Source organism: Drosophila miranda (assembly GCF_003369915.1).
Source record: "Drosophila miranda strain MSH22 chromosome Y unlocalized genomic scaffold, D.miranda_PacBio2.1 Contig_Y1_pilon, whole genome shotgun sequence".
NCBI classification, from domain to species: Eukaryota; Metazoa; Arthropoda; class Insecta; order Diptera; family Drosophilidae; genus Drosophila; species Drosophila miranda.
In genome coordinates, this window is record NW_022881603.1 from 18,479,542 (window position 1) to 18,497,721 (window position 18,180).

The 18,180-nt window shown below is 47.4% G+C and overlaps 7 protein-coding genes, 1 long non-coding RNA gene and 1 pseudogene across 8 annotated transcripts; 5 read left to right on the forward strand and 4 right to left on the reverse strand.

The window, feature by feature from the left end:
* Positions 1-208: 208 nt before the first annotated feature.
* On the reverse strand, positions 209-5,256 carry LOC117190461 (major facilitator superfamily domain-containing protein 6-like). The gene is made up of 6 exons (XM_033395533.1): positions 5,088-5,256; positions 3,420-3,833; positions 2,907-3,355; positions 2,573-2,769; positions 1,315-2,502; positions 209-1,260 (listed from the first exon to the last, which is right to left on the reverse strand). Exons 2-6 carry the CDS (start codon positions 3,653-3,655, stop codon positions 1,078-1,080), a joined length of 2,253 nt encoding a protein of 750 aa, XP_033251424.1. The 5' UTR covers positions 3,656-3,833; positions 5,088-5,256; the 3' UTR covers positions 209-1,077.
* Positions 5,257-7,047: 1,791 nt separating this feature from the next.
* On the forward strand, positions 7,048-7,939 carry LOC108159948 (attacin-A-like). Its single transcript, XM_017293606.2, has 2 exons — positions 7,048-7,401; positions 7,467-7,939. Exons 1-2 carry the CDS (start codon positions 7,097-7,099, stop codon positions 7,870-7,872), a joined length of 711 nt encoding a protein of 236 aa, XP_017149095.2. The 5' UTR covers positions 7,048-7,096; the 3' UTR covers positions 7,873-7,939.
* A 182-nt stretch (positions 7,940-8,121) lies between these two features.
* LOC117190462 (26S proteasome non-ATPase regulatory subunit 11-like) lies at positions 8,122-10,095 on the reverse strand. Its single transcript, XM_033395534.1, has 3 exons — positions 9,557-10,095; positions 8,987-9,493; positions 8,122-8,923 (listed from the first exon to the last, which is right to left on the reverse strand). The coding sequence occupies exons 1-3, from the start codon at positions 9,869-9,871 to the stop codon at positions 8,480-8,482; spliced, it is 1,266 nt and encodes a 421-aa protein (XP_033251425.1). The 5' UTR covers positions 9,872-10,095; the 3' UTR covers positions 8,122-8,479.
* Positions 10,096-10,173: 78 nt separating this feature from the next.
* On the forward strand, positions 10,174-10,629 carry LOC117190463 (annotated as a pseudogene).
* Positions 10,620-13,074, reverse strand: LOC108159946 (AF4/FMR2 family member 4). The gene is made up of 2 exons (XM_017293603.2): positions 11,133-13,074; positions 10,620-11,066 (listed from the first exon to the last, which is right to left on the reverse strand). Exons 1-2 carry the CDS (start codon positions 12,892-12,894, stop codon positions 10,693-10,695), a joined length of 2,136 nt encoding a protein of 711 aa, XP_017149092.2. The 5' UTR covers positions 12,895-13,074; the 3' UTR covers positions 10,620-10,692.
* A 522-nt stretch (positions 13,075-13,596) lies between these two features.
* LOC117191251 (gametocyte-specific factor 1 homolog) lies at positions 13,597-14,699 on the forward strand. Its single transcript, XM_033396170.1, has 4 exons — positions 13,597-13,666; positions 13,978-14,258; positions 14,321-14,446; positions 14,510-14,699. The coding sequence occupies exons 2-4, from the start codon at positions 14,088-14,090 to the stop codon at positions 14,687-14,689; spliced, it is 477 nt and encodes a 158-aa protein (XP_033252061.1). The 5' UTR covers positions 13,597-13,666; positions 13,978-14,087; the 3' UTR covers positions 14,690-14,699.
* Positions 14,700-15,582: 883 nt separating this feature from the next.
* On the forward strand, positions 15,583-16,255 carry LOC117189992. The gene is made up of 2 exons (XR_004473618.1): positions 15,583-15,815; positions 15,881-16,255. It is a non-coding gene; the product is annotated as an uncharacterized LOC117189992 (long non-coding RNA).
* A 467-nt stretch (positions 16,256-16,722) lies between these two features.
* LOC117189991 lies at positions 16,723-17,236 on the forward strand. Its single transcript, XM_033395076.1, has 2 exons — positions 16,723-16,894; positions 16,969-17,236. Exons 1-2 carry the CDS (start codon positions 16,766-16,768, stop codon positions 17,179-17,181), a joined length of 342 nt encoding a protein of 113 aa, XP_033250967.1. The 5' UTR covers positions 16,723-16,765; the 3' UTR covers positions 17,182-17,236.
* LOC117189990 (trafficking protein particle complex subunit 5-like) lies at positions 17,142-18,040 on the reverse strand. The gene is made up of 3 exons (XM_033395075.1): positions 17,821-18,040; positions 17,445-17,754; positions 17,142-17,390 (listed from the first exon to the last, which is right to left on the reverse strand). Exons 1-3 carry the CDS (start codon positions 17,994-17,996, stop codon positions 17,292-17,294), a joined length of 585 nt encoding a protein of 194 aa, XP_033250966.1. The 5' UTR covers positions 17,997-18,040; the 3' UTR covers positions 17,142-17,291.
* Between the last annotated feature and the right edge of the window lie 140 nt (positions 18,041-18,180).

Genomic DNA, 18,180 nt, shown 5'->3' on the forward strand with positions numbered 1-18,180 from the left:
TCATTTTTATAGCCAATAGGAACAAATCAATTTGCAGTGGCTACGCAGCGCCCGACGTCACGCTCAGACTGATTTTCTGTCTCTCTCGCACGCACTCTTTGTCGTGTCGTTTAATATTAGCGGCGTCTGCCGGAGGAGAGCCGTACTGACTTAGTATCGGGTATAAATTTAGAGTTGCGGTCTCCGCAGCAACTCACAACGTTCCCCCTCGTTTTAGTTGTGTTTAATGCTTTCTTTCGTTTAATTAGTAAATATTCCTTTATGGAGCTATGATTTTAATATTGGTTATTTAAGTGTTTCCTACTCTCGTTTTGTTTGTTTGTGTTACATGATTTATAGGTACTTTATGTGTGATTTCATGGGTGATTTGATTGGTGATTTTATGCGTGATTTGATTGGTGATCGCCCAACAAAAAGGTTGCACTGGCTGGTGGCGGCTAGAGCTTCCAGTGCGTTGCAAATGAAATATAACAGGCCTATAAATATTATAGATTGCACAGTGTTGTTTCTATATATATTGTATAGTATTACTTATGTATTTGTATTGCCAGCAGCTATGAAAAAATTCTTTCAAAATTGTATCTGTTTTATCAACTGCAATCACGGTGTCATTATAAATTAAGTATTATAGAATTTATTCTATACTTTAACTAAGAAATACATCAAAACTACAGGAAAAAGTACCTAAATGTTTGTATTTTTTAAAGAAAATATTGAATTAGCAATTGGAGTGTTTGCAACCGTAACCACCCACCGTTTAGTCGTACAATATCCATATTTATACCCGATGTGGATGCTTCCCTTCCTGCCCTGCGTATATGGTATTTCCTATATAAAATATATGTGTATGTGTGGTTTTTGTTGTATATTGTATTCTATGCTATTTGCAGATCGTATATTGATTGCACAACAAATCAAAATAAAGCGTTATGCGTTATGCAATATATATATTTTTTTTGCAGGCCAATGTCCAAGATATGTTTGCGGTTATATTTATTGTTGTTCTTTCGTTCATTCATTTTCGGATTACATGAGTGACTGTGACTGTACTGGGGGACTGCACTGTATTGTGTGTCCTTACTGCGCGAATGGATTGTGCGGATTGGCGCCGGGAATATCCAGATTGCCGCCAGTGGTCTGATAGGTGCCGTAGGGTCCGCCATTGGGATTCATCTCGTTCAGACGAGAGTTGGACAGGGCCTGTGGTATGGGATTGCTGGGCACCCCATGCGGCGCCAGATGCGAGGTTTCTTCGGCCACCTGGAGGCAAGACAGGATTAGCGTATTGGTAGCTCGGGCATTGGGTAAACTCACCTGATGCGGATCCTCGGTGACGGGTATGTCTGAGATGAAGCCCTGCTCCTTGCGATAGAAGTTGACGAAAATAAAGAGGCCGAGCACCAGGAGGCAGGCAATACCATACCAACGGAAGGTAGCAGTAGTACCGTAGTAGGTGACGAACATTCCCCCAATAATGGCGCCACAGCCGCGACCGAGCCCATGGTGGATGCCCTGGAGCACGCCCTGGCCGGAGGCACGCAGGTGCTTGGGCGTGTTGTGGGCAATGTACGAGCAGCAGGCAGCCCAGACGGCGGCATGGGTGATGCCCTGCATCAGCTCGAAGGGGAGCACCATCCAGGGATTGGTCAGGTACGAGATGTACAGGAATCGCAGGACATTGCCGATCAGGCCCAGGCAAAGGACCTTGACGTGGCCGATCTGGGTGATCAGACGGAAGCTGAAGAAGTAGGCAAAGATCTCGGACACGTGATTGATCACGGACGCCACACCGAAGAGGGTGGGCGTGCCGCCATAGTCCTGCAGGTGCCAGAACAGAAAGGTGAAGATCAGGCCGATCCCGAAGCCCATGAACCAGGCAACGAACAGAAACGAGGCCGTCTTCACGTCCTTGAAGTGCGTGAGCACCGTCATCCACTCGGGCAGCTCCTTGGCCGTCTGCGCGAACACCTTGGACTCGGCCCCAATGTGCGGCTGTGGCTGATGGCCGCCGGCCGGGAAACTACTGGCGCCCCCTGAGGCGGCGCTGCCGCTACCCACTGCCAGTGATGGTAGATTGAGCTGAGCGGCCAGCTGGTTCATCGACTCATCCTCGGCGGCCTTCTTGCTGGGGTCCACAAACTGTGCGGAGGCCTGCTGCTGCTCGTCCAGCGGATCGTACTTGAAGGTGATCTTCGAGGCCGAGATGATGGCGCAGGTCATCAGCACCGAGAAGATGGAGAAGCAGATATTGTAGTTCTTCTCCTTGTTGCCCGCACCGCAGGGATGGTTGGAGAACGAGGTAGAGTGGTCGAGGGCAATGCCCACCAGGAACATGGAGATGCCCCAGCCAAGCGAGCCGAACATGCGCTGGTGTCCATACTTGTCCGCATCCTCGCCCAGCAGCGTTATCACCGCCGAGTCCGCCAGAGTGATGGCCGGGGCACTGAAGAACTCCCCAATGAGGATCACCAGCAGCAGCAGAAAGAAGGCCTTTTGGATATCCTAAAAGAAGCGAAGATCAAGAGGTCAGTAATCATCGTGGCAGATTGTCTCTTCCTGTCTCTGTCCCCACCGGCGTCCTGTAGACCATGGAACTGAAGATGGGCGTCACATAGTCGCGATGGTACTTGTCGTCGTAGTTGCTCACAAAGTTGATGTGCACCGGCGAGATGCCCGCATCTATTCTGGGCAACAGCAGGGATCTCTTGCTCCGGCTGTGAGCGGCCTCGGCCTCCTCCAGGGCCTCCTCCGCGGGCATAGTGCCCTGATCTGTGGAAAATCATTCGATATTATCAAAGTACTAATATTATGCTCTGATATTGCAGGAAACTAGAGATCAGATATTAGCGGTATTATATTTAAAAAATACGAAATACATTTGGTAGGAAAGATGTAGATCTACCTACCCTGATCCCAGTCGTACATGGCCGAGAGATCGCGCTTGGTACGCGTGTAGGTCAGGACAAAGTCCGTGGCATTCCGGCGCTCGATGCAGTTGATGGCCTCCGGCCGGATGAAGCTCAGCGGAATGGTGAAAAGCACCCAGCAGGCCAGCGAGCCCAGCAGCACCTTCTTGCCCTGGCGACAGCGATCTGCGTAGGATCCCCAGAAGGGGGCCGACAGGAACTCGACGAACGGCCGCATGCCCACCAGGATGCCGCACTGGCCCGGATTCATGCCCATCTGCTTGAAGTAGACGCCCATCAGCGGGAAGAGCGAGCCGAAGGCCGCGTAGAAGAAAAAGTAGAAGCTCTTAACCGGTATCAACTCCCGTTCGGTGCTCGCGCCGAAGAACATTTCCAGGATGTCCGAGTGGCCGCGTATTTTGTGCGTAGATTCCTTGGCCTCCGGATATCTGCAATTGGGGAAAGTATCTTGTTCAGTATCTCGCGGAGCCGCTCTGTGGAGGGGGTACCTACAAATTGGGATCCACCTCGCCGGTCGCCTCCACATCCATGCGAGGCCTGGCCCCTGCAGGACCGTATCCAGCTGCCTGCTGCTCCCCCCAGTAGTTGCCCTGGTCGTAGCCACCTGTTGACTGCTGCTCATAGCCGTAACCCGCACCCTGCTGGCCATAGCCAGGTGCTACCGCTGATGGCGCCCCAAAGGGATTGGGTGGAGCTCCGCCTCCTCCTCCAGCATTGTAGGGATTCATTATGGTATTTAGTTCCTTGGTATTACCCTCGCTCTTTCCTCCCCTTCAACCGCTTTCCTTCAGTGCTCTCTCTTGGTTATTTGGCTCTTGCTTCCACTTTCTTCGTCCCAGTGGGTCTCGTTCTTTGCTTTTTTCCCCCACTTACAGTCTCATCATCACTTTCATTATCATTCGGCAGCTGTGAAATACAGAATACAATAGAGGAGGATGTCAAACGTTTTGTCTCTTTGCTGAACCCTGTTCCTCCCGCTACCCCCCACAGATCAAAGAGCGCATCAGCCTGCAATCCTTTTCCCATACTAAAGTACACCGGTGGGCAAAATAGTAGGCATGGTGCGCAGATTAAACATTCACAGATAGACAATTAGACTCAAAGGTATACAGGATCTATCCTGTGAGCCATTCCTGACACTCTTCTTTGTTTTGTTAAGCAGTGTAATCATGGCCTCTCAAATTTGGGATTAGAGGAACCCAAAACGGAAATAGCTCATGTCCTACCGACTTCCTTTGTCCTTTGTATGCAGAAGATGTCTGTAATTACAATTGTCAGATGCTTCCTTTTCACATTTCTCCCACTCTTTTGCTTTTCGCCCTTCTCTTTTCGCTTTTGAATGAGCCTCACTCTCCTTCCGCTTCAAATGTGAGCAAAAGACTCGGAGAATGGCTGAACCTGCAGCTACACGATACGTTTTTCCACCAGGGCATATTTTAAATGGGAAAATTTGGGCATTCTGGCAGACTCATTAAAAGTCAGCCATTTGATAAGGAAAACGTGCTTGTTTTTCCTCTATTTCCAGACCCATTTAATCACCATAGTGCCTTGAATATTTCCCTCTAGTCTTGTCGGTGCAAAACACATCGTGCAAGCACAGGTTGAGACTCGGAGAGAGCTAAACAAACCGCGCTTTCCCTCTGCCAAGAGAGAGCTCAATTCAGTTGAGCGGATTGCATTAGCTTTGAGCTTTTCCTGCGACATGAGCGAATGAGTAATTTCTATTCAATGGTGTCTGTATATACATATGTACATACATATGTATTTATAAAGAAAAGGGCCTTTGAAACATACATAATCTGATGAAATTAAAGCCTTAAAATCTCAAGTCGAAAGCTTTGTAGATTCAAAACAGTAATCAGAAAAAGCAGTTTTTTAAAATATGTTATTGCGTTATTGCGTAGATTAAAAGTCCTTGGTAACTTGTACAACAATTTACAAGGGATCTGGCGATATTCTAAATCTGTAATCCATTTTCTATGGCACACACGTGAGGATGTATCTCTGTCTATATACTCGTACATATACAATATATTTTTTCGCACACTTCTTTGAAGGCCAAAGCCAGAGACAGAGACACTTGAGACGAGCCTTGTTCCACAGATAATTATGTAAACTTTAAATCTTTAATTCAAGTAAATATAATAGGATTACACACACCCAAAATACGGTTTTTAATTGTTTGTAACTTTTGCACGACGACGACACTGGCCTTTAGGTTGAGGGGAAAATGTGTGTTACGTGCGTAATCGATAAGCAGAGTTTTCCTCGCGTCTGGCCTCTACACGAACGTTTGACGAGCTGCCCAAGAATTTTCCAAAAGAGCCCCCAAAAAGAAAATGTTGCGCTCAAAGCGGAAAAGCTCGCTCAAGCGCGTTTCGTTTCGTTTTCGGTTTCTGGTGCGAGCGTGTGTGTATGTGTCTGCTCCGTCTAATGAGATTTGACGCGGCTGGTGTTCCACACAGGAAGGACCTCAAACAGAGAGAATTTTAAAGAGAGAGAGAGAACAACCAAGCGAAAGTGACAACCAGGCGCCAAAATTAGTTGTATTTAAAAAAGACCAGAGAACTAAAGAAATGGTACATCGTACATCGATCGAGATGATTACTGATGGGAATCACTTACCAGACCACTATCTCGTCTACATCATTGACATTGTGCAAAATATGAGAAGATTTGCGCTGATGAACTTGTAGAATCCCCGTCGCGGAGGCGCCCAAAGTCGAATCGATGCAGCGCTATATAAAGTGAAGCATTTCCATCGATCGGCATTCAGTTCGATCTGTTCGCACCTGCCAAAATGAAGTTCAGCCTCGTTTTTCTGCTGCTCGCCTGCATCTGGGCCCTGGCCGCTGCCACTCTCGGAAAGCCGCGCCCCAGCAATCCACGCCCCACCTCCCATCCACGCCCCATCCGAGTGCGCCGCGAGTCACTGCACATCGCCGATCTTTTGAGACTAATCCAGCCCGCTGTCGCTGCCATGAGTCCCCCAATTCGTCCGGCTTGATGGTATGCCGCTAATCTCAAGAGGGGAAAAACCCAACCAAACATTGGTTTTGTTTGAATAAATTGTCCCCCAAAATATACCAATTTTTGCAAAATAAAAAAAAAAACCAACAAAATTAGTATAAAGTGAAAACTAATTTTTATGGGAAAACGGCAAAGATGCTGGGGACTAGGCGCTGATAAGAGCCGGGCCTGTGGATGCTCAGACCCTCAAAAGGTCACATCTGAGACATCAAAGCAAATCACAATTGAATGTAAGATCATTATGGATTTACTAGACTTTTCTACTCGTAATACGTATACACTCTAGGAATTTTAAGATCAATTAATAATTATCAGGCTATCAGCAAACAAAATCCTCATTTCTAAGAAGAGACAAAATAAACGTGACTTTTTATGCTAAAAACACTTACCAAACTATTCCCAACTATTCCACTTTGTATACTCCGTTTGTATATCTCCCATTAATCAAGGAAATTTTTCTCAGTGCAAACTTTTCGTTGACATCCAAGGCGCCAAAGTTTCACACGCCGCGCTCTCGGCTGGCATCCTTTCAGCCTGCTCCTGCGCACAGAATTCAATTAGGACTTGGCCGAAACTTCACTCAAGCGAGTACGCGTCCTACGACTCTCTTTCACTCATTATAAAATACCACCCACCACCACCCATCGCCCGCGATAAGAGCTCCTATATATTGATAAAACGGGACATCAATTGAGGAATGTGTTATGATATCGCTTATAACTGTCAGAATCTGTCGTGCGCAAGATAAAGCACTTCTCCTCCATTAAGCCCACAAAGGCAGTCACTTGAAGCTGTCAAGTCGGCCAAAGGGCCTAAGTGCTGAGATCGACACAAAAGGAGCAACAAGTGGCGTCGATGATGCGACCAGGAAGGAGGAGGTGTGGCGTGGAGAGGTCAGAACAGGCCACACAGAAATAATATGTAAAAGTAAATCACCAAAGAGACCTGAGGCGGGGAATTTCTAGCTGATAAGACAGATGGCGGCAGATGAGTCTTGTGAATCACAAGATGAGTGATTCCCCACTTGCGCTAGGGGTTTGCTTTTACGTTTGGAAGAACTTTTCGCTATAAAAGCGAAAGGTGAGCCGCGATCAGGCATCAGTCAGCGTTCGTTCGTTCCAAAGCCAATACAAGACAACATGCAGAAGGGAAGCATTTTCATCGTGGCAATCGTTGCCCTGGCAGCCGTAGCCGAGGCTGTGCCTCAGTATTACCAGTCCTTGCCCTACTATCCACCTCCGTCACCACCACCACGTCTTATTCGTGCCCGCCGTCAGGTTCTCGGAGGTTCATTGGCCTCCAACCCGGCTGGGGGCTCTGATGCCCGCCTTGATCTGACCAAAGGCATTGGCAATCCCGATCACAATGTGGTGGGTCAGGTCTTTGCCGCCGGCAACACGAAATCGGGTCCCGTCACCACAGGTGGAACTGTGGCCTACAACAAGTAAGTCAATCGGAAGAACGTATTAGTAGAAAAGTGACTAAACGAAATTCTCTCCTTCTATACAGCCACGGACATGGTGCCTCTCTAACCAGGACCCACACTCCCGGCGTGAAGGACGTCTTCCAGCAGGAGGTGCATGCCAATCACTTCAACAACGGTGTACACAATCTCGATGCCAAGGCCTTCGCCTCGTTGAACAAGCTGGCCAATGGCTTCGAGTTCCAACGCAATGGCGCCGCCCTAGATTACTCACACGTCAAAGGTCATGGCGCCAGCCTGACGCACAGCAATTTCCCCGGCATTGGCCGTCAGCTGGTGGCCGAGGCACGAGCCAACCTCTGGTCCTCGGCCGATCGTAATACGCACTTGGACCTGTCTGGATCAGCCAACAAGTGGATGAGTGGCCCATTCGCCAATCAGAGGACGGACTTTGGCGCTGGTCTGGGTCTTACCCATCACTTCCGTGGTTAGGGCTGCCTTCAACATTATTCAAATATTTATTTCTTAAATTAATAAAATTTTAAATTGTTTTAAAATATTTAAAATGGTCGATCTCCAACGAGAACAATGGGAGGCTTGATTGAAGCAAGGACTATCAAAGGAATCAACATTTCAAAATAGTGCGAGTACGTAGATCCCAATGAGGCCTAGTAGAACGATCAGGATCGAAATACACCCTCATCTAACCGATTGGAAATTTACTTTATATATTTATCGAGCTGCCTTTTAGATTTGTTTTATTAAGTAGTTAATAGAATATTTTTGCTTAGTATACCGCACGCGCGCAAACAATTCGATTCCATAAAATGATTAATAATTTGTCTTGTTAGATAATGGTTTCCGCTTTGTTTTCTGGTTGAGGTTGGGGTTGGGATTGGGGTTTGCTGTTGCTATTTTTGCCAATTGATTGATTTATATTGTTTGCGCAGAAACTGAAGAGTTGTTTGGCTTGGAATCGGCATGAGAATTGTTAATTTGTTGTAACAGAAAAAGAAAACCAAAAGAAACTATGAAATATCTGCTAGTTATGCTGATATCATGTTGAATTTGAATAATGTCTCCTCCACTACCAGCCAGTTTACGAAAGCTTCTTGGCCTTCTGATAGAGTGTGTCCACCACCTTGCCCATGCTCTGAATTGTCGCCAGCACACGCTCGTAGGTCTTGTCCACGGCCGTCTCCTCGAACACAATCAGTACACCTTCTCCCTGATCGAGAATGCCACTGAACTTCTTGTCGAGTATCATTTGAGACAACTTCTTCTCCACCTGCGCCTTGGGCAGCTGAATGCTCTCAGCGACGTGAGCAACCTGCACACAGGAATAGGGCTCAATGATGCGGCACAGGTTCTGCTCCAGCATGGTGTCATAGAGCGTTTCCAAATGCGCCTGCACAATCACATCCTCAGCCAGTTCCTTTTTGTACTCCTTGAGGGCGTTTTGGAAGTCGGCGAGGGAGCGTTTGTGTGAGGCTTCTGCTACCGCTTTCATGGCATCCACATCGCGACCCGAATAGGTAATGGCCTGGTTTACAGAAGAACATTTATTTAAGGATTATTCTTAATTATTTCAACTCAATTTACTTACCAGCTTGCCGCTGACAATCTGATTTACATCATCCGAGTGTCCTAGCATAATCTTGCACAGCAACATGTACTTTAAAGAGGTCAGGGCCTTGACGCTGTCAACGCTGTCGAAGCCTTCGAAGGATTCATAGAAATAGGAGAAGGCGGTTTTGAAGTCACGCTCATCGGCCGCATGCAGAATGCCTGACTGGAGATCGAGGGCACCCTGTACCTTGGGGGGACAGTAGATGGCATTGGCCGTGGTCCGGGCCGAGGTGAGGGCAGCTCTGGCCTTGGGCAGATTACTCAATGCATGGTAGGTTTTGCTCTCTAGCAGCTGAACTTCGACCAGCAAATTCTTGTCGTCCAACTTTTTGAGCTCCTTTAGCAGTTGCGAGCCTAATGCCAGAGCCTCTGTGTACAAAGCGGTGTCGAAGTACAAAGCAATCAGACGGGCCTCCAGAGATTGCCGCAGAAAGGTCCGCTTCTCCTGCTTGGCCCACTCAATGCAGTCTTTGCAAAGTTGCACCTTTGGGTAAATGGGATCTTGTGTAAGGGCAATGTTTTGCTAATAGAGAAACCCAAGACTCACCTCAATTCCAGTGCCCGCATCCATGTCGAGGAACATGTCTACCAATGAGCGCACCAGTTTCGCTGCCTTGGCCTTGCTAATCGAGCTAAAGACCGGACGCGTCACTTTGATGAGGTCGGCCAACTCTTTTGCCTTCCCCTCCTGTTTGTAGAGCTCACCCTGCTGCATGATGCCATGCTCCTTGATGCGTATGCGTTCTTCATCGTTCTCCGCACCTTCCTGATCCCGCACTATTTTATTCAGCAGTGAGCTGTCCTCTTCGCGATTCACACTGGACAAGGCCTGTGCACGCTCGAAAAGTGTAGCTCCGGCCATCTTGCGACTTTGAATATGGATAACGCTCGACTTTACGACAAAATTTTGTAATCAATCAAACAGCAAACTGTGTTACAACTACAGCACTATACGTATTCCTGTTTTCTCTTTGTGTATTATATGTATATCCAGTATTTAATGCGTACTAGGTGTTTTATTCTGACTTTTTTCACCTTTTCGTCGTTGTTATTAAGCGCCAGTCACGATTAGAGTTGGCCCGACTTCGATAAGTGTTATCGCAATGCAGAAAATATACTATCGATGTATCTTTATAAAAATATCGCAAACTATCGCGTGTGAAGTAGTGGAAAACTCCATCACACTCGAACAGCTGTTCCAATCAAATTCAATAAATTAAACAATGCCAGCCGAAGAAACAATCAATTCCACTCTAAACAAAACGCGGACGAAGACTACGCGTCCCAAGGCCGTTTACCAGTGAACGGTAAGCGACGTGCTGAAATGGTATCGTCGCCACTTTTTACATTCCAGCACGATATCACTGGGCGAGCTCTGCTACGCATTACGGACACCTCGCTGCAGCGCATGGGTGTGACGGACAATCGAGATCGTGAGGCCATTTGGCGCGAGATTGTCAAGCAGCGCCTCAAAACAGATATAATGGAGATCCGCGATATGGAACGTCTCAACATACGCTAGGACACCTGAAGTAGCAGCTCCTGGCGTTCGAATCAGTATTTAGTTCAAGCTTTATTATATAGAAGTCTTATTGTTAGAATAAACTACATTTAAGATGAGATATGGACTTTTAATGGAATATCATCGTTTCTTAAAGTCAGAGATCGCTCTTACTATATCAATTAGCCCTCCTTCTCCTGCTTTGGCGTGACTAGTTGAACATCACCGTCCGCTGCTGGTTTGGGTGCGGGGCCTCCCCCGACGATGGCAGTGCTGCTGCTGCTGGTACTGCAGTTGACTGGCGTGGAGGATGGGGCCGTAATCACCTTTGGCAGAGCTGTGGTGAACAGCAGCTTAGGCGGCTGCAGGCGCTGGGCAGTAGTTGATGGAGTAGCCACTGGGGCAGGCTGCACCAGGTTTGGGAGCAACGACAGCAGGCGATCCCCCATCGACCGCTCCCAGTCCAGACGCTCGCGCTCCAATGACAGGCGATTATGCTGGATCTCATTCGCCTCGTTCTGGGAATTAAGCAGCTGCCGGAGTAGGATTCTCATAGCTGTAATGGTGGATGGTAGGTTTATAAATAGCTGAATGGAGTTGGATGGAATTATTTTATACTAACTTGTCATGTGTCGCCTGGACTGCGATTCCTCTCTCTGCCTCTCTCGGCGGTTCTCGTCCTTCTCCTGTTGAATTCTCTTTTCCTTCTGTCGCTGCTGGCGCTGTTGCAGCTGTTGCTCCTGCTGGAGGTTTTGCTGTTGCAGTTTCTGTTGTTGCTGCTGCTGTTGTTGGTGTTGCTGTTGTTGGTGTTGCTGCTGCTGCTGCTGTGCTATGGCCTGAGCCTGGGCCGTGGCCAGTGGTAGCGTTGCTGCTGATTTCCCCACAGCAGCCACGGCTGCCGCTGCCTTGGCCTGCTCGGGATTCACTAGGACAAACTTAACACCGCCGGGAGCAGTGGCCACCAGCCCGGCATTGCTTGACTGTGCCGGGGCAGAGGCCGATCCGCTAATCATCAAACGGGCTCCCTGGTTGATGGCGCTCTGCAGCAGCTGCAGCTGTGGAGCAGATCCGTTGGCTGGCACGGGACTAGGTCCCACAGTGGCTGGCAGCTTGGACTGCATCAGGAAATTGGTGGGCACCAAGGAGATCTTGCCCGGCTGCAGCATGCCCGCATTGCTGCAAAGTGTGCTAGTGCTTTGAATGGGCACCGAGCAACTGGTCGAAGTGGTGCCGCTCGCTGAGATGATGACATTGCCTGTCGCGTAGGACATGAGATTACCTGGGTTCCTCGGCCGCTGCAAAATATTCGCCAGAGTGGATATGACGGGACTAGGTGACTTCTCGCTGGGTGAATCATCGCCAGCATCCACATCGATGGGCTCCTCCTTGGTCTGGGGCAGCAGCATGCAATCGTCGTCGTCGTTCTCCTGTTCGGACTCCACCGGTGGAGCAACGGGAGCAGGTCCTGGCTCATGGCCCGGCTCAGTCTTGATGCTAGGGGAGGCCAAGACCGACTGACCGATATCCACATCCGGCTCGGTTGAGCGTTTGCGTCGCTTGGAGGCGATGGCATCAAGGGTCGGCTCATTCAAATCCGGGTCCACCCCCAGGCAGGCGGCCTCCACTTCCTTACGGGGCGTGTCTTCCTTGCCTTTGGACACCAGAGAGGAGAGCAACATGTCGTCCTCCTCTTTATCGCTCTCGGACAACTCCTCGCCGTTGGCCAGCCGCCGGCTGCGCTGCTCCGCATGTTCCTCCAGGGCCTGCTCCAGTTGATATTTCAGCGATGGGGCTGGCACCTCATTGGGCCGTACACTGAAGATGGGCCGCGTCATGATGGCATCCATTTCGGCGAAATGCTTCCAGCTGGGCTCCGAATCGGAGGTGGCGCCGCACTCCTTGTCCTTCTTGAGGCGATTATAGAAGCACTTGAGATTCTTAATCCGAGTGGTTATCTCCTCCGGCGACCGGTGGTAGCCGTACTCTTGCATCTTGGCCGCCAGTAGGCAGATCACAGCGTGCTTCTTGTGCGTGGTGATGAGGGTGCGCTGCAGCTTGGGATCGCCCCACAGCTGAATCAGCAGCTTCGTCTCGTCCGTATCAAAGTTGGGATTGCGTCCCGCGTAGCTGTGCTTCTTGTGCTTTTCGGAGCTGCACAGGCTCTGGTTGCAGTTGTAGTTACTTGTACTTGGGGGGACGGTACTGCCATTTCCATTCCCATTACCATTACTGTTGCCACTGCCACTGCCATTCGCATTGCCACTTGCAGTACCATTCCCACTTCCACTTCCATTCCCGGTTGCAGCAGCAGCTCCAGTTGATAAGGTAGCGGCGGCCGCGTCCGAGCGGCGCTTCTTGATTCGGGCACTGGACTTGAGACTCATGCTGGGGCTGTTTAACAAATTGAAAATTTAAATGCACTTTTAGCAACAGAAAATCAATATTTCCTCAGCGTCTGTAAACTAATTCAATCGAGGCTCTGCCTCCCTCTGCTCTGTCGTCGTGTCCAGGTCCGTTCGCCACTGCAAAGCGTCTGCCAGTGAAAACGAAAGGGAAGCCACTGCGCAACTTCGCGGGCAACCATCGAAAGCAACCCCTAACAACCCTCCACAACCCCGGGCCCGGGCCAGAGAAGAGGCTAAGCCAAGTGTATTACCACCCAACGAAGCAGCCACATGCGCAGTGCAATCACTCTCTCCCTCAACTCCAATTGTCATGCGCACTATGTATATAGATGGCTTTCTCATTGATTTGTGCACCTTTTGAGCCTCTATCCCTACGGACAGTGCAATCAAATAGGAGGTCAGGCTCCTCCTGCCTGCAAGTGCCTCCTACTGGGATATAAATATTTCCTTTTTTTAAACCAGAAAATGGCACATAGTCGGCGTACAAGAGATACATAAGCGCAGAAAACTTTACAGGACATGCGCCATGGTGGAGAGTGTGGTAGACAGGGCAACGGGGGTAGTGAGTCTGTGTATATGTAGATATATGTATAACCCTGTATTGGCGGGGGTGGAAAACCTCCAACGAAGCAGCAGACTTTGCGGCAAGGTCGAAAAACAAAAAAATAATAACAAAGTAGACTGACAACCTACCAGACCTGTAGGTGTACACATAAGTACATTTATAGTAACCGGGTTGGATAAATCCATGGTAAGTGCAAATTGCGGCTTAAAGCACCAGCAGGTTATTCACGCGATCTGCGCACTTTGCTGGACATGCGCAGTGGGGGAGGGCCGGAGAATGTGATGAGGCCGGCGCATAGACGTTAGGGATGTTAGCTTATCGATATAGTGATTAGGTACTTTTGGAAAGCGCCAACCAGGAACAACCAAAGTTTAAATCTATTTTCTGTTTAGGGCCGCTGGTCCATATATGTACATATGTAAATATACAATATATAAACACGTCTTAGCAATATATATTTAGAAAATCAACAAATTTATATCGATTTCAATTTCTAGCCAATGTCACAGCACTGTCTAAAAACTAAACTGTACATCCTTGCTTGAGAAAAATGACAATTGCGATTTCATTGTGAAAGGAACTAAAGCGTAAAACGAACATTTTGAAAATGTCGAGAAACAAAGATGAAATGTTGATTTGTCCATTCGATGCGAGTCATACCATCCGTCGAATTCGCATAGCCACACACTTGGAGCGCTGCGAAAGGAATCATCCTGGCTCTAAGATGGTTCGCTGTCCTTTCAATAGCACTCACTTAATGGAGGCCGATGAAATGAAGGTAAGCGGTGCCATTCATCATTCAATTATAAAATATTTCAGAAGTGCTTGCATTTCACCTAGAAACATTGCGAAAACTGTCCAGACAGATTGATGTATGAAGATTTTTTAAGCCCGGACAAAAAGCCGAAAGTCGCACTTTGTCATCAGGTCTCCGGAAAAATCCTCTGCCCACACGACGAAGCTAAGGTAAATGACATTTGGCCATTTTAACTCAATTAGTATATATAATATATGTATGTATATATATAGGCTAATGGCGAGATACGTCAAAATCGCTCGGCGTCTACTCCAAATGTCGACATTGATCAAGAGAATAAAGGAGAAGTCGGGTACACTGAGAATTGGGACGACGAGCCGGATGTTCCCACCCATGATGCAATTATACAAGGTGGTCTCGTCGGCAAAAGTCAGTCCCTTAACGTACGCTAGCAATAAGTGCGAATGAAAGGCACATAGCATAGTGAGTGTGAGTGAGACGGCATATGTTGATGTTGATTAACCCTTAACAGGCCCGTGGGGTTTAAAATTTTAAAATCAAACCCGAAGGGCAATAGCCCTGCCGCCAAACGCGCTTTTCGTGAGAAAGAACGTAATCGTTTCCTGTCAAACGGAAAATTCTAGAAGACATACAAATGAAGAAACTACTTATAATCAATCGCAGACCAATGTGCTGCATCCAATCTATCTCTGTCCTCTCTATTATGCTACTAAAAAAATCAATAAAGACACCTTTATTAATTGAGGATTTTATGGTGCTATTTCCTGTTTGATTTTGGCAAATGATTTTATCGTTATCAAATTCAGTTCGATATATTGAAACTCGCTGTCTATCTAGTGATGGTCAAGTAGTCAAGGTTTCGATAAAATCGATAAGCGAACTTGAATCGGGTAAGGACCTCCTTTAACCTGTTGACAATTTGTAAACCGTGATTTAGTCAAAATACAATACATACAAGTACTTAAAAGTAGTTAATCTTGTAGAAAATGTAAAATTTTGTGGGCATGTTCTATCTAGCTAATAATATTTGTTGCATGCGAAGATATCGATAGGTGATATCCCATAGAAGCGGTGAGGAGGAAAGAAGTTCGAACATAGTGGCAAGGCCAAAATTTAAGGGGAAAGGGTTAGCAAGAGTGGCGCCACCTGGTCCTGGAGAGTGAGAGTTCCGCGCGCTCTCCGGAGCCGTTATGAGAGAGGATTTCCGATCTCATCCCATAACGGAGTCCCGAAGCCAACTCACCCATACCCCAATGAAAAGAGAGCCGCCAGCAGCCCGAATCAGGCCAGCGGCCCGGGAGCATTAAACAGAGCAGCCAAGCCAAGAGGGGGTTCAGAGAAAGAAATTCCCGCAACGGAGGAGCATGCGCGCCGGACATAGTGATCTAGTGATTTTTTTAGTTTTGAAAGAAAAAGTGAGTGGGATGAGGATGGAGTAGTTGCCATCACCCGATAAAAGATAAATAAATCTGTGATTCCAGGGGATCAAGATCAGTGAAACACCAGGAACTTTAGAGCTGACCAGCGGGACGGAAAGTAGACCCAAAAAGCACCAGAGTGAGTCCGCTTCAAAGGAGAGTAAAGAAACCCCAAATTTATTCTTTTTGTTGGCAAATCCATAGGGAATAGGCCACAGCTCCGCCATCCTGGCTTGGTTTTGCTGGTCTCGAAGAAACTATCCTGGCCACGTAGTGCGGGTCCCTCGCCCATTTAGGGAGAGAAAAAAAATCATCAATTAGCTTATTTACTCCCATTATTCATTTTTGTTAGACGTCTCCATTTATATGTATATGTTAATCCCCTAATTTAAGTCCGTCCATATTATATCTATATGTAACTTATCTATATTTATTATATTAATTATTTCTATTTATCTATTTATTTATTAACCGCCCGTAGTGATAAGATGAGGGGGGTATGAATAGGCAGGCTTAGTGTAGCGATGATACCGTGTAAAATTAGGAAATTGAAGTGAAAATTATAACGAAGAAAATGAATTGCTAAGCGTTTCATATGGGGGGAAGAGGAGCCACAGCAACGAGAGGGTAAGGCTGCTGCACATGGCAGGGAGATCCAAAACGTTGTTATTCAGATCTCAGGTAGGGAGGGTACGTCAGGGGTAAAAACATTGACACCTCGACCTGGTCCACGTCTGTGTTGAAGGAAGTTACTGTAATGTTGTTTGTCGAGTAGAGTCCGTTTGCAGTTTTTTTTGTCGGTTACTTTTGTTGTTTCAATTTTTTCGAGATGTCCAATTAGTTGGTATATTGTGCGACCTGAGGGCTTGGGAAGTACCCAGCCCTGGGATGACTGGCTAGCCGGCCTTGCCCCGAAGAAAACAAAGTTTCGTAACATATTCCACGGAATATCGAACTTGAATTCGTCAGTATATTTACGGTATATTTTTAAAATGAAACTGTATATTATGGTATATTTCTGAGGGTCGGACAGTAGCGATAAATCCGCAGTCACAGCTGTTTCAGATAAAATTTTAGTTTGCAAATAAAATGGTTTTAACCAAGGAAGAGGAGGCATTTATCCGCCGCAAGCATGAACATACTGTAAAACTGCGCAATGAGTATTTGAAACAGAGCTCGAATCCCTTCCGCCATGCCACAGGCGAAGGCGGCACTGTGGTAGGTGAAAGCCAATCTCCTTTCAATGGTTATGTCATCAGGCTGGGATAAATATTAATTTCCTCGTTTTGCAGTTCGATGCCGGCCTAGCCCGCTTCCAGGCTATGCGTGTGTCCAACTACGAGCACTTCAAGCCAACCGGAAAGTCTTTCCGCACGGGTCTCTTTGCCGTGGTACTGCCCATTGCCATTTACGCTTGGGCCCTAAAGAGCGAACGCGATGGTCGCGAGGAGAAATACCGAACCGGGCAGGTGGCCTACAAGGATCGCCAGTTCAAGTTTATTTAAGTAATTCCTCTGGTGATTTCGGATTTGTAGTGAAACTAAACAAAACACAAAACAATCTATTGTTAACTAAATGTAATTGTGTAAATTTATAAGTTTGTTGGGTGCTACGACTATTTCTCCTCCATTTGCTTGTCGCGGGCTATGACGAAGTCCTCAAACTTGACCATGTAGGTGGTGCCCTTGTGCCAGTGGGCGGTGACCTTGCAGGGCTACAATAATGATCGAATTAGTGAGAAAGTCTATTCATCATTGGTTCTCCTTACAAATCCGCAGTGTGTAAGCACAGCCTCCACAATTCCAGCCGTAAAGTTGGCACAGTTTAAGGAGCTCTTGTCTTTGGGCACACTTATAAATGTGTTCACCAGCGGCTCCTTCTCTATAATGTAATAGGTGCGCTCATCATCGTTGGCATGTTCCAGCTTCTCCGCCTCCTTGCCAAACAGATTCTTCCACACTGTCGTCTTGACGAAGAGCAGCATTTGTGTCAGCTTAGTCTCTCTCTTGGAGCTCCGCTCGCGCACAAAGTACAAGTCGATAATGCGGGTCCCCACATCCTGGCCGAGGTCGTGGAGCCTGCAAACATATCCACATTAGCTGATGCATTCAGTAGGAGTAGACTAAAGTAGCAGCAACGCGCACCTGGTCTGTAGTTCGGGAACTGTGAAGACACGACTCTGGGAGTACTGGACAATCTCGCTGAAGAGCAGAGCCACAATGCTTAAGGAGACCTCTGTTTTTCCCTTGGAGAGCGGCCGATCTAGAATATTACTGCGTGGCCGCATTGAGGATATTTTAAGTGCTTCCAGTTTTTCCATTGTAATAAGTCAAACAAAACACAGATAAACATATGTTGAGTGACTCAACTTGAGTGTGACGCGGATTTATCGTTAAAATATACCGTCAGAAATATACGAAAATATACCGTCTATATTTAAGTATACTGACGAATTCAAGTTCTATATTCCTCGTTTTGATATTCCGTCGAATATTACTAGCTAA

Coding starts and splice junctions, on each gene's coding strand:
- LOC117190461 (XM_033395533.1), bottom strand. CDS start 3,655: ATGAATCCCTACAATGCTGGAGGAGGAGGCGGAGCTCCACCCAATCCC. Junction 2,770..2,906: donor CATGTACGACTGGGATCAGG/GTAGGTAGATCT, acceptor GATTTTCCACAG/ATCAGGGCACTATGCCCGCG. Junction 1,261..1,314: donor TCACCGAGGATCCGCATCAG/GTGAGTTTACCC, acceptor TCTTGCCTCCAG/GTGGCCGAAGAAACCTCGCA.
- LOC108159948 (XM_017293606.2), top strand. CDS start 7,097: ATGCAGAAGGGAAGCATTTTCATCGTGGCAATCGTTGCCCTGGCAGCC. Junction 7,402..7,466: donor GGAACTGTGGCCTACAACAA/GTAAGTCAATCG, acceptor CCTTCTATACAG/CCACGGACATGGTGCCTCTC.
- LOC117190462 (XM_033395534.1), bottom strand. CDS start 9,871: ATGGCCGGAGCTACACTTTTCGAGCGTGCACAGGCCTTGTCCAGTGTG. Junction 9,494..9,556: donor ATGCGGGCACTGGAATTGAG/GTGAGTCTTGGG, acceptor ATTTACCCAAAG/GTGCAACTTTGCAAAGACTG. Junction 8,924..8,986: donor AGATTGTCAGCGGCAAGCTG/GTAAGTAAATTG, acceptor TCTGTAAACCAG/GCCATTACCTATTCGGGTCG.
- LOC108159946 (XM_017293603.2), bottom strand. CDS start 12,894: ATGAGTCTCAAGTCCAGTGCCCGAATCAAGAAGCGCCGCTCGGACGCG. Junction 11,067..11,132: donor GTCCAGGCGACACATGACAA/GTTAGTATAAAA, acceptor CCACCATTACAG/CTATGAGAATCCTACTCCGG.
- LOC117191251 (XM_033396170.1), top strand. CDS start 14,088: ATGTCGAGAAACAAAGATGAAATGTTGATTTGTCCATTCGATGCGAGT. Junction 14,259..14,320: donor TGGAGGCCGATGAAATGAAG/GTAAGCGGTGCC, acceptor CATTTCACCTAG/AAACATTGCGAAAACTGTCC. Junction 14,447..14,509: donor GCCCACACGACGAAGCTAAG/GTAAATGACATT, acceptor GTATATATATAG/GCTAATGGCGAGATACGTCA.
- LOC117189991 (XM_033395076.1), top strand. CDS start 16,766: ATGGTTTTAACCAAGGAAGAGGAGGCATTTATCCGCCGCAAGCATGAA. Junction 16,895..16,968: donor CAGGCGAAGGCGGCACTGTG/GTAGGTGAAAGC, acceptor CTCGTTTTGCAG/TTCGATGCCGGCCTAGCCCG.
- LOC117189990 (XM_033395075.1), bottom strand. CDS start 17,996: ATGGAAAAACTGGAAGCACTTAAAATATCCTCAATGCGGCCACGCAGT. Junction 17,755..17,820: donor GTTCCCGAACTACAGACCAG/GTGCGCGTTGCT, acceptor ATATGTTTGCAG/GCTCCACGACCTCGGCCAGG. Junction 17,391..17,444: donor TGCTTACACACTGCGGATTT/GTAAGGAGAACC, acceptor TCATTATTGTAG/CCCTGCAAGGTCACCGCCCA.